The sequence below is a fragment of the Halictus rubicundus genome, chromosome 3 (genome assembly GCF_050948215.1).
Source record: "Halictus rubicundus isolate RS-2024b chromosome 3, iyHalRubi1_principal, whole genome shotgun sequence".
Taxonomy (NCBI): Eukaryota; Metazoa; Arthropoda; class Insecta; order Hymenoptera; family Halictidae; genus Halictus; species Halictus rubicundus.
The window spans coordinates 3,913,605-3,939,444 of NC_135151.1; the positions used below are offsets into that span (position 1 = coordinate 3,913,605).

The 25,840-nt window shown below is 40.9% G+C and overlaps 1 protein-coding gene across 5 annotated transcripts in view; it reads right to left on the minus strand.

The window, feature by feature from the left end:
- Window positions 1-25,714, minus strand: part of LOC143352404 (bestrophin-4) — a 30,687-nt gene extending 4,973 nt beyond the window's left edge. For 2 of the 5 annotated variants that reach the window (XR_013081922.1, XM_076784857.1), the window contains exons 1-7: window positions 24,925-25,714; window positions 17,120-17,415; window positions 16,027-16,610; window positions 4,700-5,020; window positions 3,110-3,443; window positions 2,127-2,351; window positions 1,464-1,717 (exon numbers count right to left, since the gene is read on the minus strand). Coding sequence is in view for 4 of the 5 variants with exons in the window: in XM_076784857.1 (XP_076640972.1) it covers window positions 1,464-1,717; window positions 2,127-2,351; window positions 3,110-3,443; window positions 4,700-5,020; window positions 16,027-16,097 (1,205 nt within the window). In the remaining variant the exon portion in view is untranslated. Of the gene's footprint in view, window positions 1-1,463; window positions 1,718-2,126; window positions 2,352-3,109; window positions 3,444-4,699; window positions 5,021-16,026; window positions 16,611-17,119; window positions 17,416-23,205; window positions 23,284-24,924 lie in introns of those variants that run through there. The other 3 variants (XM_076784854.1, XM_076784856.1, XM_076784855.1) reach the window with 3 other exon arrangements.
- Window positions 25,715-25,840: the final 126 nt, after the last annotated feature.

A 25,840-nucleotide genomic window follows, 5' to 3' on the forward strand; every position in this document is an offset into this window, starting at 1 on the left:
AACACCGTTACCGATTGATCCCGGAAAAATCGATGATTTCCCATGGACATGTTTGAACGTTCTTGAATTCAAGCTTGAAAAATGAATTCTTTGACACACGAAAGGTAATGACTGAAGGGTTAGCTTGAACACTATTCCAGGCTTGAATTCATGCTCAAAGAGTACGTTCTACTCGAGCTCTTCGAGATCGAAGAGCAAATTCTACGGTGCTCAACAGTTAGAATTAAGTATACGTATTTGGAAAATTCTGTTCGAGGTCTTCATCGCGAGTCCGACTCGATATTATAGCACAAGGGTTAATGTTGAAAAATGAATTCTGTGACACAAGAAAGGTAATGACTGAAGGGTTAGCTTGAACACTATTCCAGGCTTGAATTCATGCTCAAAGAATACGTTCTACTCGAGCTCTTCATGATCGAAGAACAAATTCTACGGTGCTCAACAGCTAGAATTAAGTATACGTATTTGGAAAATTCTGTTCGAGGTCTTCATCGCGAGTCCGACTCGATATTATAGCACAAGGGTTAATGTTGAAAAATTAATTCTCTGACACGCGAAAGGTAATGCCTGAAGGGTTAGCTTGAACACTATTCCAGGCTTGAATTCATGCTCAAAGAATACGTTCTACTCGAGCTCTTCGAGATCGAAGAGCAAATTCTACGGTGCTCAACAGTTAGAATTAAGTATACGTATTTAGAAAATTCTGTTCGTGGTCTTCATCGCGAGTCTGACTCGATATTATAGCACAAGGGTTAATGTTGAAAAATGAATTCTGTGACACAAGAAAGGTAATGACTGAAGGGTTAGCTTGAACACTATTGTAGGCTTGAATTCATGCTCAAAGAATACGTTCTACTCGAGCTCTTCATGATCGAAGAACAAACTACGGTGCACAACAGCTAGTAACCAAAGAAATCATTTCAACTTTCCTAAGCTTGAATTCGAGCTCAAAGAATAAACTCTCTTGATACATGAAGGCTTGTAACGAAAGGGTTAATTTGAGCATTTCTAGGCTTGAATTCTACGATACGTGAAAACTCGTGGTGAAAGGGTTAATTCGACTAATCTTCAGCTCGAATTCGAAATGCATCCTACGGTACAACAAAGATGGGGTTCGGTTTAACTACTAGGAGTTTAACTATAATCTACTAGGAGAAATAGAAAATTTATATCTATTGTCTAACCACGTGTTCCCTAATGGTTGAATATTGACTAAAATAGAATTTAATTTCAATTTAAAGAGAATTAATAATATACATATATAGAAAATTCTATTCGAGGTCTTCATCGCGAGTCTGACTCGATACTATAGCACAAGGAGTTAATGGAACAGCCGAGGCACACATAAACGAGCGAGAGGAACGGAAAACGCTCTAGCCAGCGAAACAATAAAAACGACAGAACTTGAAAGAAACTGAGAGCGCATCGCATGAGCAAATGGCGGCGGTGTTCCCGGTACCAACCTTGACATTTTTCCAGTCGCCGTGAAGTGGATGCCAGACGCGGCATCGTCCGCCACCATTTCGTCGATCCTGACCGAGGATGGTTGAGCAGGAGGCAATTGAATTCCGGCCGTCGAAGGCTGCGGATGATCCTCGCGGAGTGCCTGAGCCTCCGCCGTGTACGGAAGCTCGGTGGGGAAGATCTCGTCCCAATACTGATCGCGGATCAACTCCGGATGCTCGTGGTGCATCTCGTCGACGATGAGGTAGCTCACCTTTCCCCGAATAAAACCGATTTTTTCGTGAATCAAAGAAAAGAAAAAACGAAACGCAACGCTTCTCCTCAACTATCAAACCTTTACACTCGGACCGTTTATTAATCATAGCATTGTTTGGTGGTGCCTCAAAGGGGACAGTCGACTGCAAAGGGTTGATAATGAAAAAAATATTTTACATGACATAGACATTTTTATATGGCGCCACTCGAGTGCAAAAGGGTTAATAGAGAGTTTCTGTGGGAACTTTTTGTGATTTTCAAAAAAATTCTGCTCAAAATACTCGCAGAAATGATTTATATTTCGGGGTTGATTGGACGCCGGAGGACAGACTCATTGTTACTTCAACGAATTCGATACCAGAGGAAAACGACTCGCCTGAATACGACACCGAGGGAAAACGACTCACTTGCAGATTCCTGTCGATGATCCAGTTGACTTCGAAGTCGTCGTCGTCCTCGCCGAACGGATTGATCAGAGTCTCGGCGACCTTGAGCCAACCCATGTAGAAGAAGAACTGCAGTGTGGTGAACACTGGGAAGTAGAGATCGATGTTCGACGTGGACGAAGTCTGCACCCATTGCCGGCCCATCACGCTCGTCAGAAAGTACGTGTACACTGCCAACGTCACCACCTGCATGCAACATCTGCATAGAGAATCTGCAGCTTCCATCTCGATAAAGATTTATGGGAAAAGAACGGGCCAAAATTGTTTCGCTAAAAGTGACTATTCTCCAAAGAAATTTTGAATAATTCCACGTGGATGCACCTTTACAATCTCGATAACGCGTCCCGTGAACCTAATATTAAAACTGAATATTTTTCTCTTTAACACTAGATTTACGGGACCCGTCAAAATGACGGATTCTAATATTTTTAATTCACGAATATTGAGATTGCAAGCATGGATCCATGAGGAATTATTTAACAAATCGATTTCTCTAGGTATATATTATTTTAAAAAATGGCTACAGATTTTGATAGATATATTCATGTTATTTTTATAAGGAAATGTAAAATAGTCAGTTTTAGTGCTCCGTAAACCTAGTGTTAACTCAATATTCCATTTACAGTGAACATACGTCCGAGCCGTGTTATGTTTACACTCCTCGGCGTCCGAGGCCTCCCGTAGTGGGGATAATTCCGCGACGTTTATCATCCCGGCCTTGGCGACATATATAGAGAAATCAGTGTATACCGAGAATCGAATCGACTTTTATAAATGACGTGATACTACAGAGGGAACATGAGACGTTCGCGTGCTGTGCATATACAATTGCATGCACTTTTGAATTGTTGCTCGGCTGCGCGTGAAACCACGGCGAGACGCGAAGGATGGAGAAAATCGCGTATAAAATGAATCGGCTTGCGGTTCAAGGTGGACGCGCCTACCTGAGTGTAAACCAACGGCACGCTGATAGTATCGTAGTGCATCAGGCTGCCGCAGAGACCGCGAAACTTGTTCAGCTCGTCTATCAACGTCTTGACGGCGAAATCGTCGCGGATCCGGCCCTCCTTCCTCGCGCGAGTCACGATGCTCGATGCCCAGACGATCGGCAGCCAGTGCTTGCTCGGCTTCGGGAATTTATCGTTCAGGGTCTGGAAGATCGCCACCTCGTTCTCCAGCAGCAGACCGGCGTCCACGAAGTGATCCAACGTCGGGAAACGTTTTTTCACGCGAGGCGAAACCATCGCCAGCACCATCGTCAAACACACGCACACGTACCTGCGAACAGAGATCCGAGGATCGAGACACGAGTCCTTCGTGGGAGAAGCTCGCACGCGTTCCGAGTCCGCGTTCGATTCGATCCATTAGCTAGAGTACACGACGCGACAGTCGGGATTTCTTCGCGCTTTATGCTCGACGCCGAACAGTCTACGACTTATCTTGCGGTGCTCAAGGATGTTTGCTAGCGACTGCTGGTCGATAGATTGCGCGTTTTTACGGAGACCTCGATGTTTCTGCTTTGTTAAACTGGCTGGAGTTACCGTGATGACACTGCGCTGGTTTTTCAGTGATTGATATAATTGAAAGTTGGAATATTGCGCGGTAGGGCTTCTCACAGCTGCAGGATTCTTTGAAATTCTGCGGCCTGCGTGTTAAGAACTAAGCAAAATTATCCTTCATTCGATTCAAGATTAATTACATTACAAAATGTTTGGTACAACATTTTTGAAACTTTGGGGAATTTTTCGACTTAGGTTTTTCTTCGCTCCATTTTTTAATTTACAGAAGTCTCTGATGGAAATCAATTGCAGGGTCCAAAAGAGGAGTCTTTGGTCTTTGAAATGAGCCAAGTTAGACTATCTTACGAATTGTTTTCACGAATTTGTTGTGGCTCAAAGATACCGACATTTACCTTTCGGTAAAAACGTCAGTATGTTCTAATCTTGTGGGATAGAGTTGCTGTTAGTGCGTTCGCATTTGATGTAACAGGATTTTTGAAAAAATCGATGTAACAGGAAAAATTTGATGTAACAGGATTTTTGAAAAAATCAATTTAGGGCCGTCAAAATAGAGGCTTTGCTCTTTAAAATGGGCCGAGTTAGACTACCCTACGATCTTTTTTCACGAAGCTGCAGAAGTTCAAAGATTGCCATCTTTTCAGTGACATTATCTTCCAATTTATTGGAATAGTGTCGCACATAGTGTTTCTGTGTTTCAATGAAAAGAGGTGTACGAAAAAATCGATACAGGGTCGTCAAAATAGAGGCTTCGTCCTTTGAAATGAGCGAAGATTAGACTACCCTACGATTTTTTTTTTTTTTTTGACGAAGCTGCAGCCGTTCAAAGTTGATCAATCTTTTCGGTGAAAGTATACTGCCACTGCAATTTTGTAGAGTAGTACTGCGCAAACAATGGGACCAGGACTGTATTTCTGGGAATTGCAGCCGCGCTATTGCAGTATACAGGAGCGTAGGAATAAGTAGAACGCTGACCGAGCGATTGTTGCGACTATTGATAGCGTTATCGACCAGTACCTGACGATAGTCCGACGCATCAATCGACCTCTCTCGTCGTTCCCGTGAATAGTTGCTGACACGAAGACCGCGATCGAATCCGGCCACGGTATCATCATGTATTGATTCCACCATCTGGTCATGACGATGCTAACGTAGAAACCAAGGACGAACGACAGCGGTATCAGGTCGCTGTACTCGTTGCAGTAGGCCACCACCGCCTCGAAGGTCTTCTTCTGCTCCTCGTCGAGTAGCAGCCGGTAGATGCTCGACAACGAGTAGTAGATCACGAGGAACAGGGCCAGGTCTATCCAGACCAGCTTGTAAACGCTGGCCCGCCATCTAAAATTCAAGCAGAACGGGAAAAAACGTGAGCAATCGGACCGGGAATTCCTTCATTGTTCTTTTAATCAGCCCACTCTTTCTCTCTCTCTCCCTCTCTCTCTCTCTCTCTCTCTCTCTCTCTCTCTCTCTTCATTGTCTTCTATAGCGAACGTCATCCGCGAAATACAGTGAATTCCCGATATAAGTCCCTACGAGCCTCGCGTTTGAAGGTTCCTGGAACTACCCACACCAACGCGGACTATACCCCGCGCAGGTCAAGATCTACTTGAGCTACTAATCCAATAACAAAACTTCTTTGATTATCATTACTTTTTTATGGGACTTTCACCAACATATTCGTGGCATTTTTCGGACTAAAATGAAACCTTTGAAAGACACTTTCTCAGCCTTCTTGTCTCTATCCGTCTACACAACTCTGTCTACTTGAATATCTTGGTTATTTCAAACAATACAAGGAAATGTTACGTACAGATGTCGTAGGGTTTAAGAAACTACATAATATGGTATAAATGATATTCTCGCAAGTGGAGAATGTTCTCGCGAATGTCCAATTTTTTATACTCGATTTCGATAGATTGGCGTATTTTGAGTATAAAAGTATGAAAGTGTATTTGTCCTAAAACTTACCGTTGTTGAGATATTTGACTGTTTTCATTCTATTACTTTCATTATGGGACGTATTCAAGTACATGCTCACTACGTCAGCTGTAAATATTGGTAGGCTTTCGACGTCTCTCAGTGTCAGTCAGTTTGTCAGTTAGTAAACATAAGATAGTCAATATGAAATTTTCATTCGAAGAACAATTAGAGATGCTTCTAATTTACAGCGAAAGTAATAGAAACGAAATTGTGGCTCGAAATTTGTACGGTAAAAGATATCCAAACCGCGTATGCCCTTCACACAAGATTTTTAATAGATTGTGTAAAAAATTAAAGGAAGTCTCGCTGTTCGTAAGATGAATTGTGAAAAGCCTGTATGTAGTGATGAATATAATGAAATTAATGTTGTTGCAATGGTACATCATAATCCTCACATCAGTGTACGCCAGATTCAGCGCGAATCTGAAGTCAGCAAAAGTAGTGCATCACGAATTCTCACAAATATCATCCGTACCACATTAGCCTTCACCAGAAATTAAACGACATGGATTATGTAGATCGTGTTAGATTTTGTGGATGGGCTCAAGAGCAGCTACAAATCAATCCACTTTTTTTCTCTTTAATACTATTTACCGATGATGCTACTTTTACCAGCACTGGACGTGTTAATTTACATAACACGCATTATTGGTCAGTACAAAATCCTCAGTGCCAACGAGAAATTGATCATCAAAGAAACTGGTCCATTAATGTGTGATGTGGAATCATAGGGCAACAAATAATTGGGCCTTGTTTCATTGACGGCACTTTCACTGGTCAAAAATATGATACGTTCTTAAGAAATACATTGCCAAATTTATTAGAAAACGTGCCATTAAGCCTTCGTCAGACAATGTGGTATCAGCACGATGGATGTCCAGCACACTATGCTCGAAGGGTGAGAAGTACACTTAATGAAATATTCCCAAATCAATGGATAGGACGCGGTGGCAATATTTGCTGGCCAGCACGAAGTCCAGATTTAACAGCCCTAAATTTTTTCTTGTGGGGAACATTGAAAAATATTGTGTAAGCAACGAATTATCACAGCGTGTGCTACAATAGACGCTCCAACAATAAGACGTGTAAGAGACGCAACAGTTCAAAGACTACAACATTGCATCGCTGCAGATGGCCGACATTTCGAACATTCTGCATAAAAACAGTCAAATATTTCAGCAACGGTAAGTTCTAGGACAAATACATTTTAGTACTTTTATACTCAGAATACGCCAATCTATCGAAATCGAGCATAAAAATTGGACATTCCATTTAAAAAAACAAAGGTAACCTCTATATCTTCTCTACACCTCCTCTTGAAAGAATATAATTTATACCATATTATGTAGTTCCTTAAACCCTACAACTTCTGTAGGTAACATTTTCTCGTATTGTTTGAAATAACCAAGATATCCAAGTGGTCAGAGTTCGTTGAACACACTGTATGTCCCGGGTTTTGGACATATAGACGAGAGGTCATTTACATTTCCAGCGTGCACCGTGCATTTCAAATGCAACGTTCGGCGAGAACCACGGATTTCGTCTAAATGTCCCTCGCCAGAACCGCGCAAGGGACTTATATCGGGAATTCACCGTACGTAGCTTCTCCTATTTCGACTATGGACACGGTAAAGTTACTTAATGCTTAGGCAATCAGTCAAGGAGATCCACTTGTGCCACGATACGTCGACGCTCGTAAATCGCTGGACTGTGAAAACGCTATCTAATACCCTGCACCGTTGCGTAAACCGCGAGAAAAATGATTGACAAACACTTTCTTAATCTCGTGAGCCAATCCAGTGCAAAATATCTTCGGTATCGCATCCGCGTATTTTTAGAAACGTGCACCTTTTGATCCTATCTTTCCCGGATAAACTTGATCATTTGCGATTAGTTAGGCTCGCAAATCTTTCAAAGCTCCATGGATTCTACATTTGTGGGAAGCTGTACACACTCATTTAATAAAACCGAAGCAACAATTGTCTACGAGCATTTCCTTCACATTTTAACCTTCTGCGGTCGAGAACTATTTCAACTATATTTCTCGCTGGGTCGACTATGTTTTTTGTATAAAACGAGATAACGTGCTAAAAAGTTAAGGAAAAATATTAAGTAAGAAATATTGTGTTGAAGTTATTTTATGATTTTAGAGAGTAATAATATGGTTTAGTTTTTGTTTTTGATTGCGCTGCATGCACTGACACCGAATACTGCATCCAATTAATGTGAGAAGGCAAGCGGAAAAATAATGGCCAATCTAATTTGTGGTGTGCGCTGGCTTGCAAATGTTTGTTAGTATTACTACAATGTCAGTTTCATAAAAAGTTGTACAGACAATATATTCAATACTGACATACATACCGAAAATATTTTTGCCGCCTCAAACGCGAATTCGACCTAATAAGTAAGAGTATGATGCGGCTTGTATGGCGTCATTCGACCGCAAAGGATTACATAGTCCACCAAACACAAATAAAATGATCTCCCGAAACAGAAGGTACAGTTTTCCGTAACGTCTCACTATGCAGAAGTTGAACGGAGTTGTTTGGAAACACTGGAGGCAATTTTTCTCCGCCCTCGTTGGCTGCTGACTCGCGATTGGTCGCGCAGCGAACGGTGGGGGCAGAAATGCGGCCAAGGGCGTGGCCGAGTCGCGACGCTACGGAGGACAAGCTACAACAACTCGTTTATCGATTACTCTTCAATGTCTCCAATATGTCTCGCCGTAAAAGCATTGGCCATGCTCGCATGAAAACTCTCAAGCAGTTCTATCGCAGAACATTGCGATCTCACGCGAACGATACCCGACAGAAAATTGGCTTGGTCGTTCGCCTAAGTGTCTCTAACTATTTCCTTCTCGCTCGAGGTCTCACGGCCGCCACGGTCCAACAAAAATGACAGACAGCTGAGCGACGCGTCCAAATGACATTACACGAGACTGCGTAATCCCGCGAAACATTGGAAACATTCCAGAGCAAGTCACGCGACTTCCCTTCCGTCTCAAGATTTCCTCGCGTGTCTACTCAAGGTCCAGATACCGGGTCGCTCCGGACCCAGATATGATTTATTTCAAGTAATGAACGGTTCGCGGATTGCGTTAAGCGGTTCTGGAATTCAAAGGTCAACCATTGTTTATTGTGTACTCATCGACCGATCCGGATTTCGTTTTAACGGATCAGGTTTTGTGGATTCACGGACGCCCATGCTTGGATCGCGAAGCGTACGTAGAAGTGGGGCGAATCGATCCGCGGCTCTAGGCCAACTGCAATGGCCTCTTTATGTACCGTGTTTATGGTTATCATTAATCATTCATTAACGCTAATTCGCGGGTATAGCGCCGTCGCACAGTGTGACGAATGGCCTTTTTAGCTGGACAAAATTAACTTTCAAATAAACGAAAACTAGCTGTGCTAATATAATCTAAAATAACCATGTATTAAAACTCTTGAATATTAAAACTTAAAATTCTTTTGTTGTATGTTTACAGAGCATGTAAACTTCACCTAAAAGACGAACATCTAACCTATAAATGAATGGGCACATTTCCATACGCGCTAGAAATATGTTAAAATGTACTAAGGAGTGTTTAAATTTCCTATATATGATGGATATAACATCTCAAAACATGTAGTTTCACTTTAGTAATTGCAAATTATCGATAACATTCCTCTATTTCTGTAAATTAAGTGTCAAAGACGGTACTTATTTTTCCACAGAAACGCCCATGTTACTACTCTTCGTTAATGAATTAGTATATGGTCCACGTCGCCCCACGCGATGATTTTTACATATAAATAAAGTAGAGATTCTCTACTTTATTTTAATACCAAAATTGGCTTTGCGGAACGTTGCATAACTATACTAATTTTTACAATGAAGTTACGTCGTTTTACGTACACGCTCGTGACAATCACAGCTCGGGCCGGGCGTTTCGAACGCAGCCGATGCCGATTGCCGTCGCCATTTATTGTTAGCGGTTTGTTTAGTCTACTCGTTGAAATCTATGGATTGGTCTCATTCATTGTATATTGAAGGAATAAACAATTATAAGATCGCCGAGTTTTCCTTTGAACTTCCTTCGTATGAAAATTCGTTTCTTCAGTCTCAGAGCGATCAGCGTGCAATATACATCTCCCTTGCGTTGTTGTTGTTGCATTGTTATTGTTATAATTACTGTGATTGTTGTTAGTGTTTTATCTGTTACGTTATCACTTTATACGTGAAAACGTTATAACAAAATCTTCCTTAGATATAATCAGGTACGTTGAATCAAAACATTTCATTCCTTATAAAAATTATGAAAAGTTTAAATGGGAAATACAAATTTTTAGATTAATCTAAACAAATTGGTATAAACAACATAAGCTTATACTAAATCAAAGAATAATTCTTTCCCGTTAGAATATGTCTGAATCTCCAAAAAGTAACATTTACTATAATTTTTCCAAAATTACATTCTTTTTGTCCATAATTAAAAATGACGTCTTCTTTGATAATATCTAGTACTTGTTAAATCATTCTGTGTTACATAGGTCCATTACTAACTTTCTTGTATTTTATATTTAATTATAAATCACTTAAAATATATTGTTTAATTAACAAAACCCGACTAAATGTTGTAAAAAATTAATAATTATTCATATTTTATACAACTGTGAACATATTAATCGATAAATATAGAAAAATAGGCGATTTAGAATTTTGTCCAGCTAAAAAGGCCATTCGTCACACTGTGCGTCGGTGCGCATCGGCGGCTTCGCTTTTTATTACTATGCAGATGTTGCTGTACCGTTGAACACGGAGAAATTCATTCATTCGAAAATGAGGAAGAGTGATCTTTGAACGTGGATCATGTGATGGACCGAGTTTCACGGTCCACCGAGGAGGAAATGATTTGAGACTGGAGGAGATAGTGATAAATATGAATCATCGAGGCTGTAGCCGGCGACAAGATATTGAGAACACGGTTTTGTAAAAATGATGTTCTCGAGGCTGTCGAAAAAGTTGCTGGATCGACCCACTTCGAGTTTTGTTACAACGAGAAATAGAGGAAAGGGAAAGATTTTCTTCTGATACAAACAGGTACGTTATTCTGCAATTCAAGTTACGAAAATATACTTCGTTTGACGTCTAGATAATTTAACAGGGTGAAGACTCTCAGTTATCAATATCTTTTAACCGAAAAATTCTGGGAGCTTCTCGAACGCACATTGTCCGAAAGATGGCCAGCAAGCTTTCCGGGAAAACATCTCCGCAGGTGTAACAAAAGGTAGAACCTCAATTTCCGTAGATTTGCACATTGCAAACTTTCCCGGACCGCGTGGGGAAAAAAATCGCTTGCACACACGAACCGCCGAATTAGCCTGTAGTTCGAAGCGTGACGCATAATCAGGAGTATTGCTGAGCGTGAAATTGCCGACAGGTTTCCATTAAGTGTTCCATTACGCGTGCGTTGCATAAATCTTCTCGCGAACACGATTAATAAAACCGAACGTTATCAATGTGAAACAGCCGATCGACCGACCGGACGATCGAAAGCGAGCGAAAGAGTTTCTCGATCGGATCGAGCAACGAACCCGCGGCTCGCGATTGCGAAAAAGGAACGACTCGAGCGTGGTTCTGCGATGACGAACGATCCTTCCGAGAAGGAACGAACGACGCCTGTGCAATTTCGAGCCGGGACGAGCGGTCGTTGCAATAATAGACGGGGTCGCCGACCCGGAAGTGCAACACTATAAGAAACCGGGGACCAATTTCGAGAAACAAGCTCGATAAAACCGTCAACGGATTCTCCTCCGTTTGCGAAACGCAGACTCCGTCGAGCATTTCTCTCGGTTTACGAAACGTCTGTTTGTTTCCAACGAAACGGAGCGCGAAAAGACGCGTCTCGCCTCGTTTCTGGATAATAATGTTGACGTCTATTCTCCAGCTGGCAAACAACTGCCTTTTACGCGGATCGCGTAAGCCGTGGATGAATTATTGCGCGACCAATTAATGCGACAAGTACCGGGAATTCCGCGATACGATCTTCTAAGCCGCGAGACTGATCGTGACGCGGAATTCTTGTCCCTGGAATTCGCGAGGAACGCGGAATTCTGCGAGATCACTGTTTCACGTTAAATGAACGCATGCCCACCGGATATTGCACATTCGAGTTTTTGGAATTTTCGCACTCCCGTCGTAGAACAAATAGATGAAATGTTAAAAGCGAGTTCCGTGGACCCCCAGGCATTCTTCGAAGAAAAACCACGCAGCTTTTGCGAGAAAGGAGTCCAGCGGTGGCTACATGATTCACAAATTAATACTTGACGCTACGGTAAGGGGCCCAATTACTGTGGGAGTACCAATTACTGTGCCTATATTAATTATACTTATTTTTAGTGTGAAACATCTACTGTTATACTCTCCTAAGTTGTTTTCTTTTCGGAGATGCTTTTATTCCACGTAGTGTGCCGAAATAAAGCTCTTTCTCAATTTTGACAAGATTAGCGTTTCCAGAGAGGTGGAATAATATTTTCTCACGACTTCAGTCATCATGGATTCGTCGCATCAAGTCTTATCTTTATAACGATCCCATAAAATTCGATGCACGATTTTTTACTGCACTTTTATTGCAGTTGGAGCGAAAGAAAAGTACGAGCAGCGCCGTTCACTTTCTTGGAAGTTCTTAGGAGCAAAAGCATTTTTAAACAAAAAAAGTAGGAGATGTGAAAGTACAGGCTTCGCTCTTTGAAATAAGCACGGATAGATTGTTTTGCGATTTTGTTCCTCGAAGTTATAGGAAATTATGCGTTTACAATTTTTAATCGACGATTTACCACGCTCCTCCAATTTTGATCGTCGGTGAATCATTTAATTGAACAATTGCCATTCGAAGGACAGAGATGCTGAATTTTCATGGAGATCGAGACTATGCAGCGCTGTCCTCTTCGGAAAACGCTCCGGGGTGTCTATTCTTTACTCGCTAATAGACCATGAGCTGGTGACATAAGCAAATTGCACGTCTTTATCGATGGTTCGCGTAGAATCGGTAGAAACGCGATCCTATTCATTACAGTATTCTCGTTTGGAAGTGGCAAGTGGCAAACGCGACCCTCTTCCTCGTTTTATCGATGCAAAAAGTTGCAGAAAATTTAACCTACCAGCTGAAGATTTTTAAAACAATCTTTAGAGCAATTTTTACGTTGAAGCTAATATCTGATTATTTCAGTCTTTTTCTAAGTGAGTCAATAAATTTTTATATCACTCTTCCCCGTTGTATCGAGGCAAGGAGTTGCAGAAAATTTATCTTACCAGTAGAAGATTTTTAAAACAATCTTTAGAGCAATTTTTACGTTGAAGCTAATATCTGATCGTTTCAGCCTCTTTCTAAGTGAGTCAATAAATTTTTATATCACTCTTCCCCGTTTTATCGAGGCAAGGAGTTGCAGAAAATTTATCTTACCAGTAGAAGATTTTTAAAGCAATCTTTAAAGCAATTTTTACGTTGAAGCTAATATCTGATTATTTCAGTCTCCTTCTAAGTGAGTCAATAAATTTTTATATCACCCTTTCCCGTTTTATCGAGGCAAGGAGTTGCAGAAAATTTATCCTACCAGTAGAAGATTTTTGAAATAATCTTTAGAGTAATTTTTACGTTGAAGCTAATATCTGATTATTTCAGTCTTTTTCTAAGTGAGTCAATAAATTTTTATATCACTCTTCCCCGTTGTATCGAGGCAAGGAGTTGCAGAAAATTTATCTTACCAGTAGAAGATTTTTAAAACAATCTTTAGAGTAATTTTTACGTTGAAGCTAATATCTGATTATTTCAGTCTCCTTCTAAGTGAGTCAATAAATTTTTATATCACCCTTTCCCGTTTTATCGAGGCAAGGAGTTGCAGAAAATTTATCCTACCAGTAGAAGATTTTTGAAATAATCTTTAGAGTAATTTTTACGTTGAAGCTAATATCTGATTATTTCAGTCTTTTTCTAAGTGAGTCAATAAATTTTTATATCACTCTTCCCCGTTGTATCGAGGCAAGGAGTTGCAGAAAATTTATCTTACCAGTAGAAGATTTTTAAAACAATCTTTAGAGTAATTTTTACGTTGAAGCTAATATCTGATCATTTCAGTCTCTTTCTTTCATGTGCCTAATAAAAATTTCGAAAATAGCCGTAGCTACTGATGAGAGCTCAGATCGAGTTTACATTTTGTATTGTATTTTTCTTTCTTTTGTATTTTCCTTTTCCCTTAGCATTAGACTTTATCAGGTCTCATTTCCTTATCTGCTTTTTACAAGGAGTCTACGCGGTTCTCTGTCACTCCAGTGTAATCTGTAGCATGAAAGCTACATGTACAGGGCACTCTGAATTTCTGCGGTTAGTGGCCGCTGACGTCACACCAGCGCTATTTGATTTTCTCTCGTACGACCACACTTCTGCTAAACTGTTTATAGCTCGCTTTAGAATATTCCCAGCTCGAGAAAATTTCAGTTGATAAAACTGTTCTACAGGCGTCTACGTTCAAAGGATAAATAAATTAACAATCAAAGGGAATCCGCTTCGGATCCATAGCCCTTTCCGGTGCCACGTCTACGATAATGTTGTAGATAATACTACAATCTCGTGGTGTATGTAATAACAATTTTAGTATTTCCCGGCTGTTCTACGTAGGCTAGCAATATGGAAATATACGCTCGGCTGCAAATTAAAGGATCAATATTTTCGTTTACAATTTGCCCACGGACAAAGTTTTGTAACATCACGAAAAACGTCGTAGAATTTTCTTTCTCGTCTCGTTTTAAACCTTAAACATTCTACTTTCGAAATACATTGGGAGGGGGGTATTTTAAAGGTACGTATTGAAATCTATGTTGGTTTCATTCATGAAAAAAATTTTTCAACGTCTGTACGAACATTTAAATTTTCAACATTTTTCGAAACTGAAATGTATGTTGACTTTCTCACCCGTTACACGGTGTGAGACACACTGTTGAGAAAAACGACAACGAAAGTGGAAAGTTCAAGCTTTAAAACGCGACCAGAACGAATATTCTACGACGTTTTTCCTTCAAGTTACAGTGTTTTGAACATGAGCGATTTTCGAACAGAAAGTGATCCTTCGACCCTTAGCACTCGAGTGGCGACTAGGGTAGGGGACCCAATTACTGTAAGGATACCAATTACTGTGTCTATATTAACTATACATATTTTTGAAGCATAATGAATATTATAAAAGAGATATTAAATTATTTTTATTAACTCTTTGCACTCGAAGCTATTTTAACCTCAAAACGAAACATTTCTTCCGACCTAGAATATTTCCTTTCTATATATACATTTTTCATGTTATACATACGAAAATGGTGCAATTTACTCCTACAATACTGAAATGTTTAGTAATTTATTAAATACAAACAAATTCAATAATTTAAAACATATTTTGAATAATGATACAGCAATTTTTAGTGGTGCCTTACAGTCACCATTCGAGTGCTAAGGGTTAAAATCAGTTACTATATATGTTATATATCTATTTTTTAATATTTATTACGCTTTAAAAATAAGTATAATTAATATAGGCAAGGCATATAGGCATACAGGCAATTGGCACCCCCACAGTAATTGGGTCCCTTACCCTATACTATTATTCAGAATATTGTCTAGAGTACTAAAATTTCTTTATATTCAACAAATTACTAAACATTTAAATATTGTAAGAGGTATGATATCATTTTTATATCCATGAAATGAAAAAGTGTTACGAAATGGAAATATCATAGGTCGGAATTTAGTATTGTAGTGAAAATAGCTCCGAGTGCGAAGGGTTAATTTTGCACAGCAGTGCGACTGAATTGTACGATGTTGAAGTTCTAAAGTGAAAGAGGAAAGGAATTGGGCGAGGGACCGCGAAGGGTGAACCCTTTGCACTCGAAACTATTTTAACTTCAAAACGAAACATTTCCTTCGACCTCTAGATCGGAATATGCTAATATTTCCTTTATATATTTTTTTTTCATGTTATACATACGAAACTATTTTAACTCCAAAACGAAACATTTCTTCCGACCTCTAGCTCGGAATATTCTAATATTTCCTTTCTATATATTTCTTTCTCGTGTTACACATACGAAAATGGTGGAATTCACTCGTACATACTGAAATACAATTCATTTCTGAATACTGAAATATTTAGTAATTTATAGAGTACAAAAAATGTAATAATGTAAAAAATATTTTGAATAATGATATAGAAATGTTTCGTGACGTGTTATAGTCGCCGTTCGAGTGGTAAGGGTTAAGGATCGAAAGCGTGTGATTTCAGCGAGAGGTCTGCGCGGCGCTGCGACCTTCCTCGCTCGCCAAGCCCGAAACCGCTTACCTTAGGAGTAATTTTAGAAAGCAACCAAGACCTCTGCAGGTAGCGACTTCGGCGGTGTAAGTGACCGTCATCTCTCGTTCCGACGACGATCGAGCGCTGGCGAAACGACGAAAGTTGGCTCAGCTGTTCCCAGCGGTCTCAGCCGTCTCGGCCGCCAGTCAGATCTCGTCAGGAGGTCCCCTCGCAGGAGTCATCTGTTCCCCGTTGCGTGCCGCATCCTCTTCTTCGTCGGCAGCTCGGCCCCGGACTCTCTCGAGTCGACTCTTCGAACGCCTGATCGCGGCCAGACACTAATTAGTCCGCGCTCGGCCTTATCACCGAGCACTTCTCTCTCTCGAAGACACACGCACGGGCGGCAACACCACCGCCAAGGTCATCCTCGAGGCACAAGGTCTTTGCGTGCGAGAACCGATTGCGCAACACGCGCTGCAACCGACGCTGCAGAGATCCTCGCGAAAGTAGTCTTGATCCTCCCGGAGATCACGAAAGATCGATGGTACTCGTCAAAATACTCGGATCGATGGTCCCACGACCTTGGTGACGATGCTTTCTATGCGATCGTTGATCACGCGTCCGTGTTGGAGCTGCGGCAAATCAAGAGAGCTATGGTGAGAGCGGAAATAGACTCTATTGTTTTTCGAATTTGTAGAAACGTCTATGCGAACACAATAATGTCTGCTAGATGATAATAGGCGATACTAGAGCAAAGAGTACCATGTGAAGTGCGCGGAAGACAATCAGCGCTCCTATCAATTCGTTTCAATCGCTGTGTTCTAGCTTTGTTTTTTGTAAATAAATTCATTATCAATAAATTCCTCTGAACCTGGTTTTTCCCAACAGTGGCATTTTCTTTTTACTACTGTGTTTTATAAGATTCGAAACAAACTGATTGGCTTCTGGGTCCGCCAAATGTATTAACGCTCCTCCCTATTTTTTTTTCGTCAGTGATGCATATTATATTGTCGGTGGATACAAAGGAATTGATAAGCGAGCGAAAACTTGTATTACTTCTCCACCATAAACGCAAGAAAGACAATAATCTTAGAGCATCTTTTTATCGCCTGCTGTCGTCGCAGCTTCAATCAAAACGTACCCTAACTCCGTGAAGGTTAAGAGGTGCTCGATATCGATAATAGCACTCGGTCTTAATTGACGGCTCACGCTACGCTTCCGTTTCCCCGAATGAATCGTCGCCACTGTTTTCCCTCGGGTCGCTCGGACTTGATGTTAATTCACAAACGTTTCACTGTTCTCTCTTTCTTTCTCTCTCTCTCTCTCACACTCTCTCGGTCTCTCTCCGTATGTCTCCCTTTGTCTTTGGAGACTTGTTGTTCACGCGAGCTTAGTGCCTCTCGTCCGTTTCCGCCTCGAGCCACTCCACAGGTGGATCTGCAACGACAAGAGTGCCGGCGACCACGGCTACGATTAAAGATTGCGTTCCGCGATGATTCATCGACTCCTTCGAAGAGTCGAGTTGGCATTTTATTGCTCCAGTTCTAGATACCACCCTTATCTATAGTCCGGGGAAGCCGTGACACGGCTAGACCAGAGGCGAAAGGCAAACATCTCGGATGAGCAATCATCTGTTAACACTTTAAATCCCCCCTGTCTCCCAGAAATAAAAGACAGAATTGTTTGTTCAGATTTGTCATGTTACGAGCCGAGGACTAAACAGTTCACGCGTGGACCGAGGTTTGTAACAAACTGGTGACCGCGTCGGCATACTAGATTAACACCGGTTGGTAAAAAATCGAAGTGGATACGAGATTAAAGACTCTCGTATATCTGATAACAACACAATGTATTCTTTATAGAAGAGCAGTGGGTATCTACAGTTCTTTTGCTGTGGTGCAGTGAATTCTCGATATATGTCAACTGACAAATATAATGACAAAGACAATTATAATGAGAATGTCAGACTCGTAGTGAAGACTTTGACATCCTCTTTGTTTGTTTACGATCTGAAATTCCATGTTGTATTCGAGATTAATTGTCTTCTCTCTCCCCTCATGGGAAAGTACAGTGATTTCTCGATATATGTCGCCAAGGCCTGGATGGTAAATGTCGCGGAAGAAGAAACGTAATGAAAACCTCGAATAGAATCAGCTGAACATGTTAATTCCCTTTATGTTGAAATTCTATTTTATCGTGGTCAGTACGTAGCCGTTGGAGAACGCGGGGATATACGATAAATAAAAACTTTCTTGTTTTACAAGTAAACTATAAACGTCAAGAAAGTCTGAACCATTGTAATCGCAAAATAAATGAAAGCGATTAAGAGAAGAAACTTGACCTACTGCATTCGACCGACATTTATTTCTCGATAATGAATCGTAACGATTGCTAACCAGACATTAATGAGTCGCTAACGATAGCAAGATTTATCAATCGGTGAGAATCAACGCGATTTCGAATTGCTGTCGCGAGTTGGGTTCGTTGCTTCACGAATTTTCGTGAATTTTTATTCGGATCCCGATTGCGATGCTCGTTGCTAATTTGTGACAAATGAAAGCGACGGAAGACAATGAAATACTGTTTCGCCGATAAGCTTTTAAACGCGTATTAAAATTTATGCTCTCCGCCATTAATGCGAGATTACAAGAAATGATTGCACACGCGCGGCTATGAATGTACGATCATAACGTTTTATTTCCTATATAAAAAGAACATTGTTTCCAACCCATGCATTATACAGCGCGGATTTGATACAGTTATTAGTAGACTTTGAATTTTATGCATTTATTAAAGAAAGAGTATAATGATTAGACTGCGGACCTTCATGCATTTATGACAAAAATGAGTAGGTGTAATTTAAGACAGTAGTAACGTTAAAAGAATTTAAAAATACTGTTGCATTATATTCAACCTATTAAACATATTGAGAAAGGAAATAAATTTCTATTTCATTACAGTTTGTTATGATTTAGGTAGAACATTTTTATTTTGCATAAAGATCCGCAGTTTGATAATGATTAAACGAATTTACCGATGTGTCATTTTGAACTTTTTGAAATCATTAAAGAAGAAACGAAATTTCTATTTGATTCTAATTTCTTGCAATCGATGCAGACAATTTTTATTTTGCATACGGATCCGCATTCTATTTATGCAACCTTAACGAAGATTGAATAACTGTTTCATCATGCTTGTGGCCCCTGAACAAAGTACAAATTTCCACATGAAATTCACAGTAAAGACCAGCGTCGCCAGATGAGGGGAGGGAGCACGAATCGAGGGGAAAGAGTTACCCTCTCTCTGCCAGTACTGGAGCATGCGCGACAGAGACGGAATGCGTCACGTGACCGGGCCGCTGCGGAAGCGTGGGGAATAGCGCGGTAGAAGGGGAAGTTAGAGTGGGGGAACGAGTCTTGATCTGGTAAGGCGTCAATTTTCATGAGGATCCACAGCCTACTGGAACCGTTTATTGCGAAGCGGTTAATCATTGTATAACGAGGACTTAAGTAAAAGGTAAAACCTAGTAATTTCGGAGGATGTTACGTTTGTCTTACGGAAGTCACGCTAAAATTATATTACAATTAACGAGCATTGACTTACACCAGAACGAAAGCGATTCGTAGAACAAAATCACGACCGAAACGTTCGCCATTACAGTCTATCACGAGATTGGCATAAACTTCCAAGAAACGAAGCCTTGTTAGCCCGGTCCGAGGACAGTCGTCCTGAGAGCCGGGAGGTCGATAGTGAATGAGCGTCGCGTACTATGGCACTATACGTCCCGCGGCCGCTAGAAAACGATGGCAAACGGCCGAGAGAGCCTTTGTCACATGCTTCCGTTACCGGTGCAATGACTCATTTTCGTTCTATATTTCACGGGCCGGTGTATTCAGGCCGCGGCATCCTAGGCCGTTCTCGATCGCGACACGCTCGAAACCAACGTAATCGCGATAGCAGGCACATGTACCTGATTCGTAACCTTGCTCATAGATCCTTATCGCGGCCCGTTATCGTGTTACCGTCCTACTCCACATACGCGTCGGCGAGCATCTGTTAACGCACTAGTCGCGGACGACAGGTTGTGCAACGAGAACTCCGCCACACCATTAACCCCTTGCAATTTTCAGTAGAAAATTTTCCACGTGATCACTGGACTGGAATTCTCGATATATGTCAATAACACGGGTCTTGTCATGTATCGTCCAGGAGACATGTCCCAGCCGTGTTATATTTACACTCCTCGGCGATGCCTCTCGTGCTTCGTGGCCCCTCGCGGGGTCCCCGCGGTAGTGGGGATAATTCCGCGACGTTTATCTCCCGGGCCTTGGCGACATATACAGAGAAGTTACTGTAATATTCATCCGAAGCTTCTGTTTTATGTTTCATACACTCATTTTTGCCATAAGCGAGTATGATTTCGAACAGTGAAAAGATTAAAAGAAAAATAATGTGATTCGTGTGTCCGGCAATTATCAATCTGCCATGTCCTCAATCATTTCTTTGAAAAAATAAAAGTAAAATTTTTGTTTATCTACATTCAATGTTTCCATCTTTCAGTATTGATTTAAAAAAGAATAGAATTTCATTTTGAGTTGGAAATAGGGATCGGAATCCTCATAATGAAGGAGTTAAACTGTTAACCGTGGAACACGAGTGCTATTCATGGTACGACGCTTTCAGCGCCACTTCATTGTCTTGTCCTTTCAATTGACAATTTCTATAGCAACAGAGACAATATATACTTTGTTCGAGAAGTCTCCAGTCACGAGAGGCTATAGTGAATGTTGTGGAAATAGACTCAAGCACTAAGAGTGACTGTGCCGTTTCATGAGAATGACAAGACCGTGTTCGTGTATAGGTTTCTCGCTATTTTTATTATAATATGTGCACTCGAATCGAGGCATTTACTCAATTGTTCCGCGATAAGGTCACAGATGGCCTTCCACGACCGCCTCGATTTACCGGTGGTACACCGCCATTAAACCGTGCCTCGCCGATTCCATACACGAATCGGCTTATCGTACGCGAGCACCCAAGATTTACGATTATTGAATAAACCAACAGACCCAGATGGTTTCGGAGTAACGATGCTTGAAAGAATTCTGACGAACTTCAACGCTTGTTATGTCGCATGATCGTTTTCAGTGAACCTATGCGCGCGCGACGAGGTAGATCAATCTCCAAGAGCGGAGAATCGGGCTTTTAGGTTTAATCCAGAGGTGGCAATATTTGGCGAAATATATGTTTCAAGTACTATTTAATATTTTACAGAAAAATATTTTAGTAAAATATTTTTATTTTGACAATCTAAACCGTGAAATAAAATATTTGTAATTGAAAAGTCTGAATCATAAAATATTTCCAGTTTACAATCTGAAACACAAAATATAATATTTTATTCCGAATACGAACCATTATTTTCAGCAAGAATATTTAAAATAAAAGAAATAAAATATTTTGGGATGAAATAAAAATATTTTTAATATCTTTCAAATGAAATACAATTTTGAAATACTATTTTAAAAACATATGGCATCAAATAAAATATTCTATTTTCAAAGTTGTATGTATACTTTAAAATAAATAGGATTATTTAATATTCACTATTTAAAATACCTTTGTAGCTTGAGATATTTCGACAATCCTCCTCTACGAAATAAAAATTGTATGCATCAATTGAAAAAATTATTTCGTCTCTTAGTAACATTGCGTAAGCTGAAAACAATATAACGGTGCTTATTTTTGTCATAAATGCATAAAATCCGCGGTCTATTTATTACCGAACTCTTTTCCATGTATTTTCGAAATAGCAAAAACTACACAATCTTTACAGCCCCCGTTTTTTAGAAAAAGGAATACCGCCTTGTAGGGGATTAAATGCGAATGAAAAAATGCTTTCGCATATTTGTATCCGGTAAATAACTATAAAGTCCACTAATAAATAGTCTAACACACCCTAATGTGTTTTTCACACGGTTAACTTTTGATGTCTCGAGTCAAACAGACGTGCAAACTAAACACAAAAAAAAAACCGCTATTTGCAATAGATACAACCAGTATGCGTATCGATTACTTCATCCCAGCTATCTAGGATTCGCTCGACTTCCTGTCTAACAGATTGGAAACCCATCTCGCGATCATTCGAACGGTTTCCGCGAAACAGGGGAAAAACCAGCGAAATGGTTTTGGCCGACGTTAATCAAACCTCGGTCGGTCGGTCCGATAATTTAGCCCGTTGTCGGCGCAGCCATGCGTTCGACGCGTGAAACGACAGATTATAGTTCCGAAGAGTCTGACGGTACATTCGAGGGAGGCCCCTCCGGCTAATGCGAGCATAGCGAGCATAGCGAGCACGTGTGCGTCGCTCAGTCATCGTCGCGTCGTCGTCGGGGGAAACCAAGATGACGCAGAAGAGAAAGCACGGCGACCGTTCTCAAACAACGAGCTACCATCCCGTTGGTACCAGTCCAATTCGGTTCTTTTTTAGTACATTGTGGCCGCAGAATCACGATCAAAACTGACTCAGCTTCCTTGTCATTAGACTGCCGATATTTATGGAAAATAAAAATTGTCTACATTAACACGTGGACTGCCGTGTCACCCATATATGGGTGACGGAATTATTTGTCCAGGTTTTAAAATGAATTTTTACGTTAATATATTCGTTGTACCAAATTCGATTAGGATCTGTACAACACAATATCATACATTTCATTTTCTCAATTTTTATTTCATTAAATAACTTACTTTGATGTTATGGAGTTTTGGAGGTTTCTTGTTTGGCAGTCAAAGTGTTAATTGCAGGACTCAAATACAGGATTCTTTTTCCAATAATTTTCACAAGCTGACAGTGATACATTTTGTCGTCATTTTTGCTATAAATGCATCAAATCCGTAGTCCATTTATCACTTTTTAAAACCACCCCTGGTCTAGCCTCTCCCTCCCCCCAGGGATGAATTTTTTAAGAACAAAATAATTTTCATTTTTAGGTGGTTGCGTGCTCTAGGGTAACGGACCCAAATACTGTATCAATTACTCTGCTATATTGATTATAGGTTATTTTTAAAGCATAACGAGTATTTAAAAAAAGACATACAAATACTAACGTAATTTAGTGAAAAAAAATGTAATATCTTTTTTTTAATATGCATTATTGCTTTAAAAATAAGTACAAGTAATATAGGGACAGTAATTGGCACCTCCACAGTAATTGGGTCCCTTACCCTAAACGAGCAGGAATTGGAACAGCTAGACATGAATTTTTGGAGTGATCGTGGACTGGTTCGATTAGGGTTGTATCAACTCTACCCTGCTACATTAAGGTTCACTACTGATGCAGATAACTTTCATTTTTAGTCCATCATTCTGTGTATGGTTCCTGCAGACAGGAATCGAAATAAATATAAAAGAATTGTTAGCAATTGTGGATCTGATGAGACAGGGTTGAACGAACCCCTAACTCTAAACGCATGCAATTTTAGGGTTTGCATTATCCACAAAATATTCTCATTTGTAACGTTTCAATCAAGTATACTCGACAATAAGGACAGCACAATGAACGTTAGTAGAATTGTTGAGAGAAAAATTGTTCAGAGCAGACGAAGATCATTTTTATACGAAACAAAAGTTCACAGTCTAATAATGTTCGAAGGTAATACGGTCCCTCGTGTGAGAACGTTGAGCCTAGATGTCAACCTAGAGCTACATGTACACACGTGTGCCGGCATCCTTGAAGAGGTTAAATGTCACGCAACAACCAGAAACGCTTACTTGTTTGTAGCCGGTGTCCTAGCAATCGAGAGCGAAGCTGTTCTGCGTAAGAAAACGCTTTTATTGGAACCTTAAAACGATCAGGAGAAATGGCAGTAAAATCGACTGGTCGAACCTGTCTGACGCGTATGCACCGGTTCTACTGATGTATTTTTAATCGGGAACTTACGCGTATCAGATAAGATTCCGATATTTGTAAGTAGCAAAATCTCGCGCGATCAAATATAGAGGTAGGTGTGTTATATTCTGTACGATCGAGATAAGAAATAATTTTCCCGCGGAATCAAATCGAAATAATTTTACGGACATCTTACTCAACTTTTCATTTGTTCTTTTCTGAAATATGCACGTGTTCTAGACACAGTGTACTAGACACAGTTAGAGGATATTTTAGTTTTATCGATACAACAACATGCGCCTTCGATTTCCTTGTCTAAACGCGGGTCGACAACCATGTTCCACGGAATTATTCATCTTCCCTTAATAACTCAATTTTCCACTCGTATGTTAAGTACGGTAAACGCGGTTGCGTGCTACGAAATACAGATGAACAAAGATAACAATGACAACGACTACCGCTGACTGATCAGATCCATTCAACAAATTACCGCGACTTTGCGATATTTTTAAAGCCGACACCGATCACAACGGTGAAAACGATTGTACGCTAGGAGTTTCGGAAAAGTCGAAATTGCATAATGTCCTGTAACAGTTTCCAGGAGTGTAGTCACTCCTGCACCGTGTATGTTCACCCTGACTAATAATATTGAAAACCAACGCCCTGCCGTATGATTTTCTGCTTAACTATTTCAGAACAATTAAACTTCCCTCTGGTCTTAGTAATTATCTAGAGGGAAAAGGAAAATTTACAATGTACGTTCACGGTAATGCTTGAGCATCGATAACAGAAGATGAGAATTTTATTTCGACTTAAAAGAATCGAATAATTAAAATAGATGACATATTTATTAGACTCCGAGGTCTGCGTGACACGAGTCTAACTTGATATTAATTGGGAAAAGGTTTCAAGTGCAATTAAACATAAAACTCTCTTTTCACTAACAAGCAATACAAAAAGTCATAAGAAGTCATAAAAACTACATCGCGACTGCTAGGACACCCGGTACCCTCAACTGCAGCCGAGAATGCACCGACTCACGGTCACCCTTTACCTGTCCGCTTTGGTCAGGCGAGTCTGCGAGGCTGAGAGCGCGAAAACCCTAATCGATCGGACGACGCAGCTGCTGAGAATCCTAGGAACTTCCCGAGAGAACCTCCAAAAATCCCGAAGGAGCTGGATCAAAACGCCGGAGACCGTCGGACGGAGCAGAACGCGGACCTCGTGACAAAGGAGTATAACACCACACCGAGGCCCGGAACCAGTCTTCAAAGGTCCGCGGCTGGTTCCCCTCGCTCCGGGGACTTTGTTTAACAAGTTCGGAACCGGACGAGCACACGGCCTGGCCACTCGAGTTGCTCTCGAAGCGTGCACGATCGCGAGAGCAAACCGTCGACAATGAGTCCGCGCGAACCCGCAGCTGCGCTGTCTTTTGCCGAGCGAGCACCGAGCATGCACTGAGAGAACCGTTGTCGCAGCACGCCAAAAGATCCCCCGGTGCTCCGCCCGCTGCCTCTCGATCCTATCCCCACCTACAGCCCCTGTTTCCGCATCGGACAGTGTTTCTCAGTCGCCTGGTTCATCAGGGAAACCACTGCACCTCAGCGATCCTCAACCCTTCCTCCGAGAGACGCTCAATTTCACTGGGGCTGCAAGAAACTCGAGAGGGTTCAACTCTTTCTGGGGGTTGAAAACTTCTACGACCACTGGGACCTCAGCTTCTGGCCGAGCTGGGAGCACTTGGAGAGTCGAGCTCGGAGTTTGCAGTGCAATGAATATTCATCCCTCTGCTACCCCCGTTTAACTTTGCGAAGATTTACTGTGCGATGTAGGGGCCACTTCGGTGATTGCAGCTCAGGCTGACCGCATTTTCTTGATGCTTCCGATGCTTTTTACTGGAGCTATAAAATGTTGCTGTCGATTAAACTGTTGCATATCTATCGAAGAAATATGTGTAAATTACTAGATTT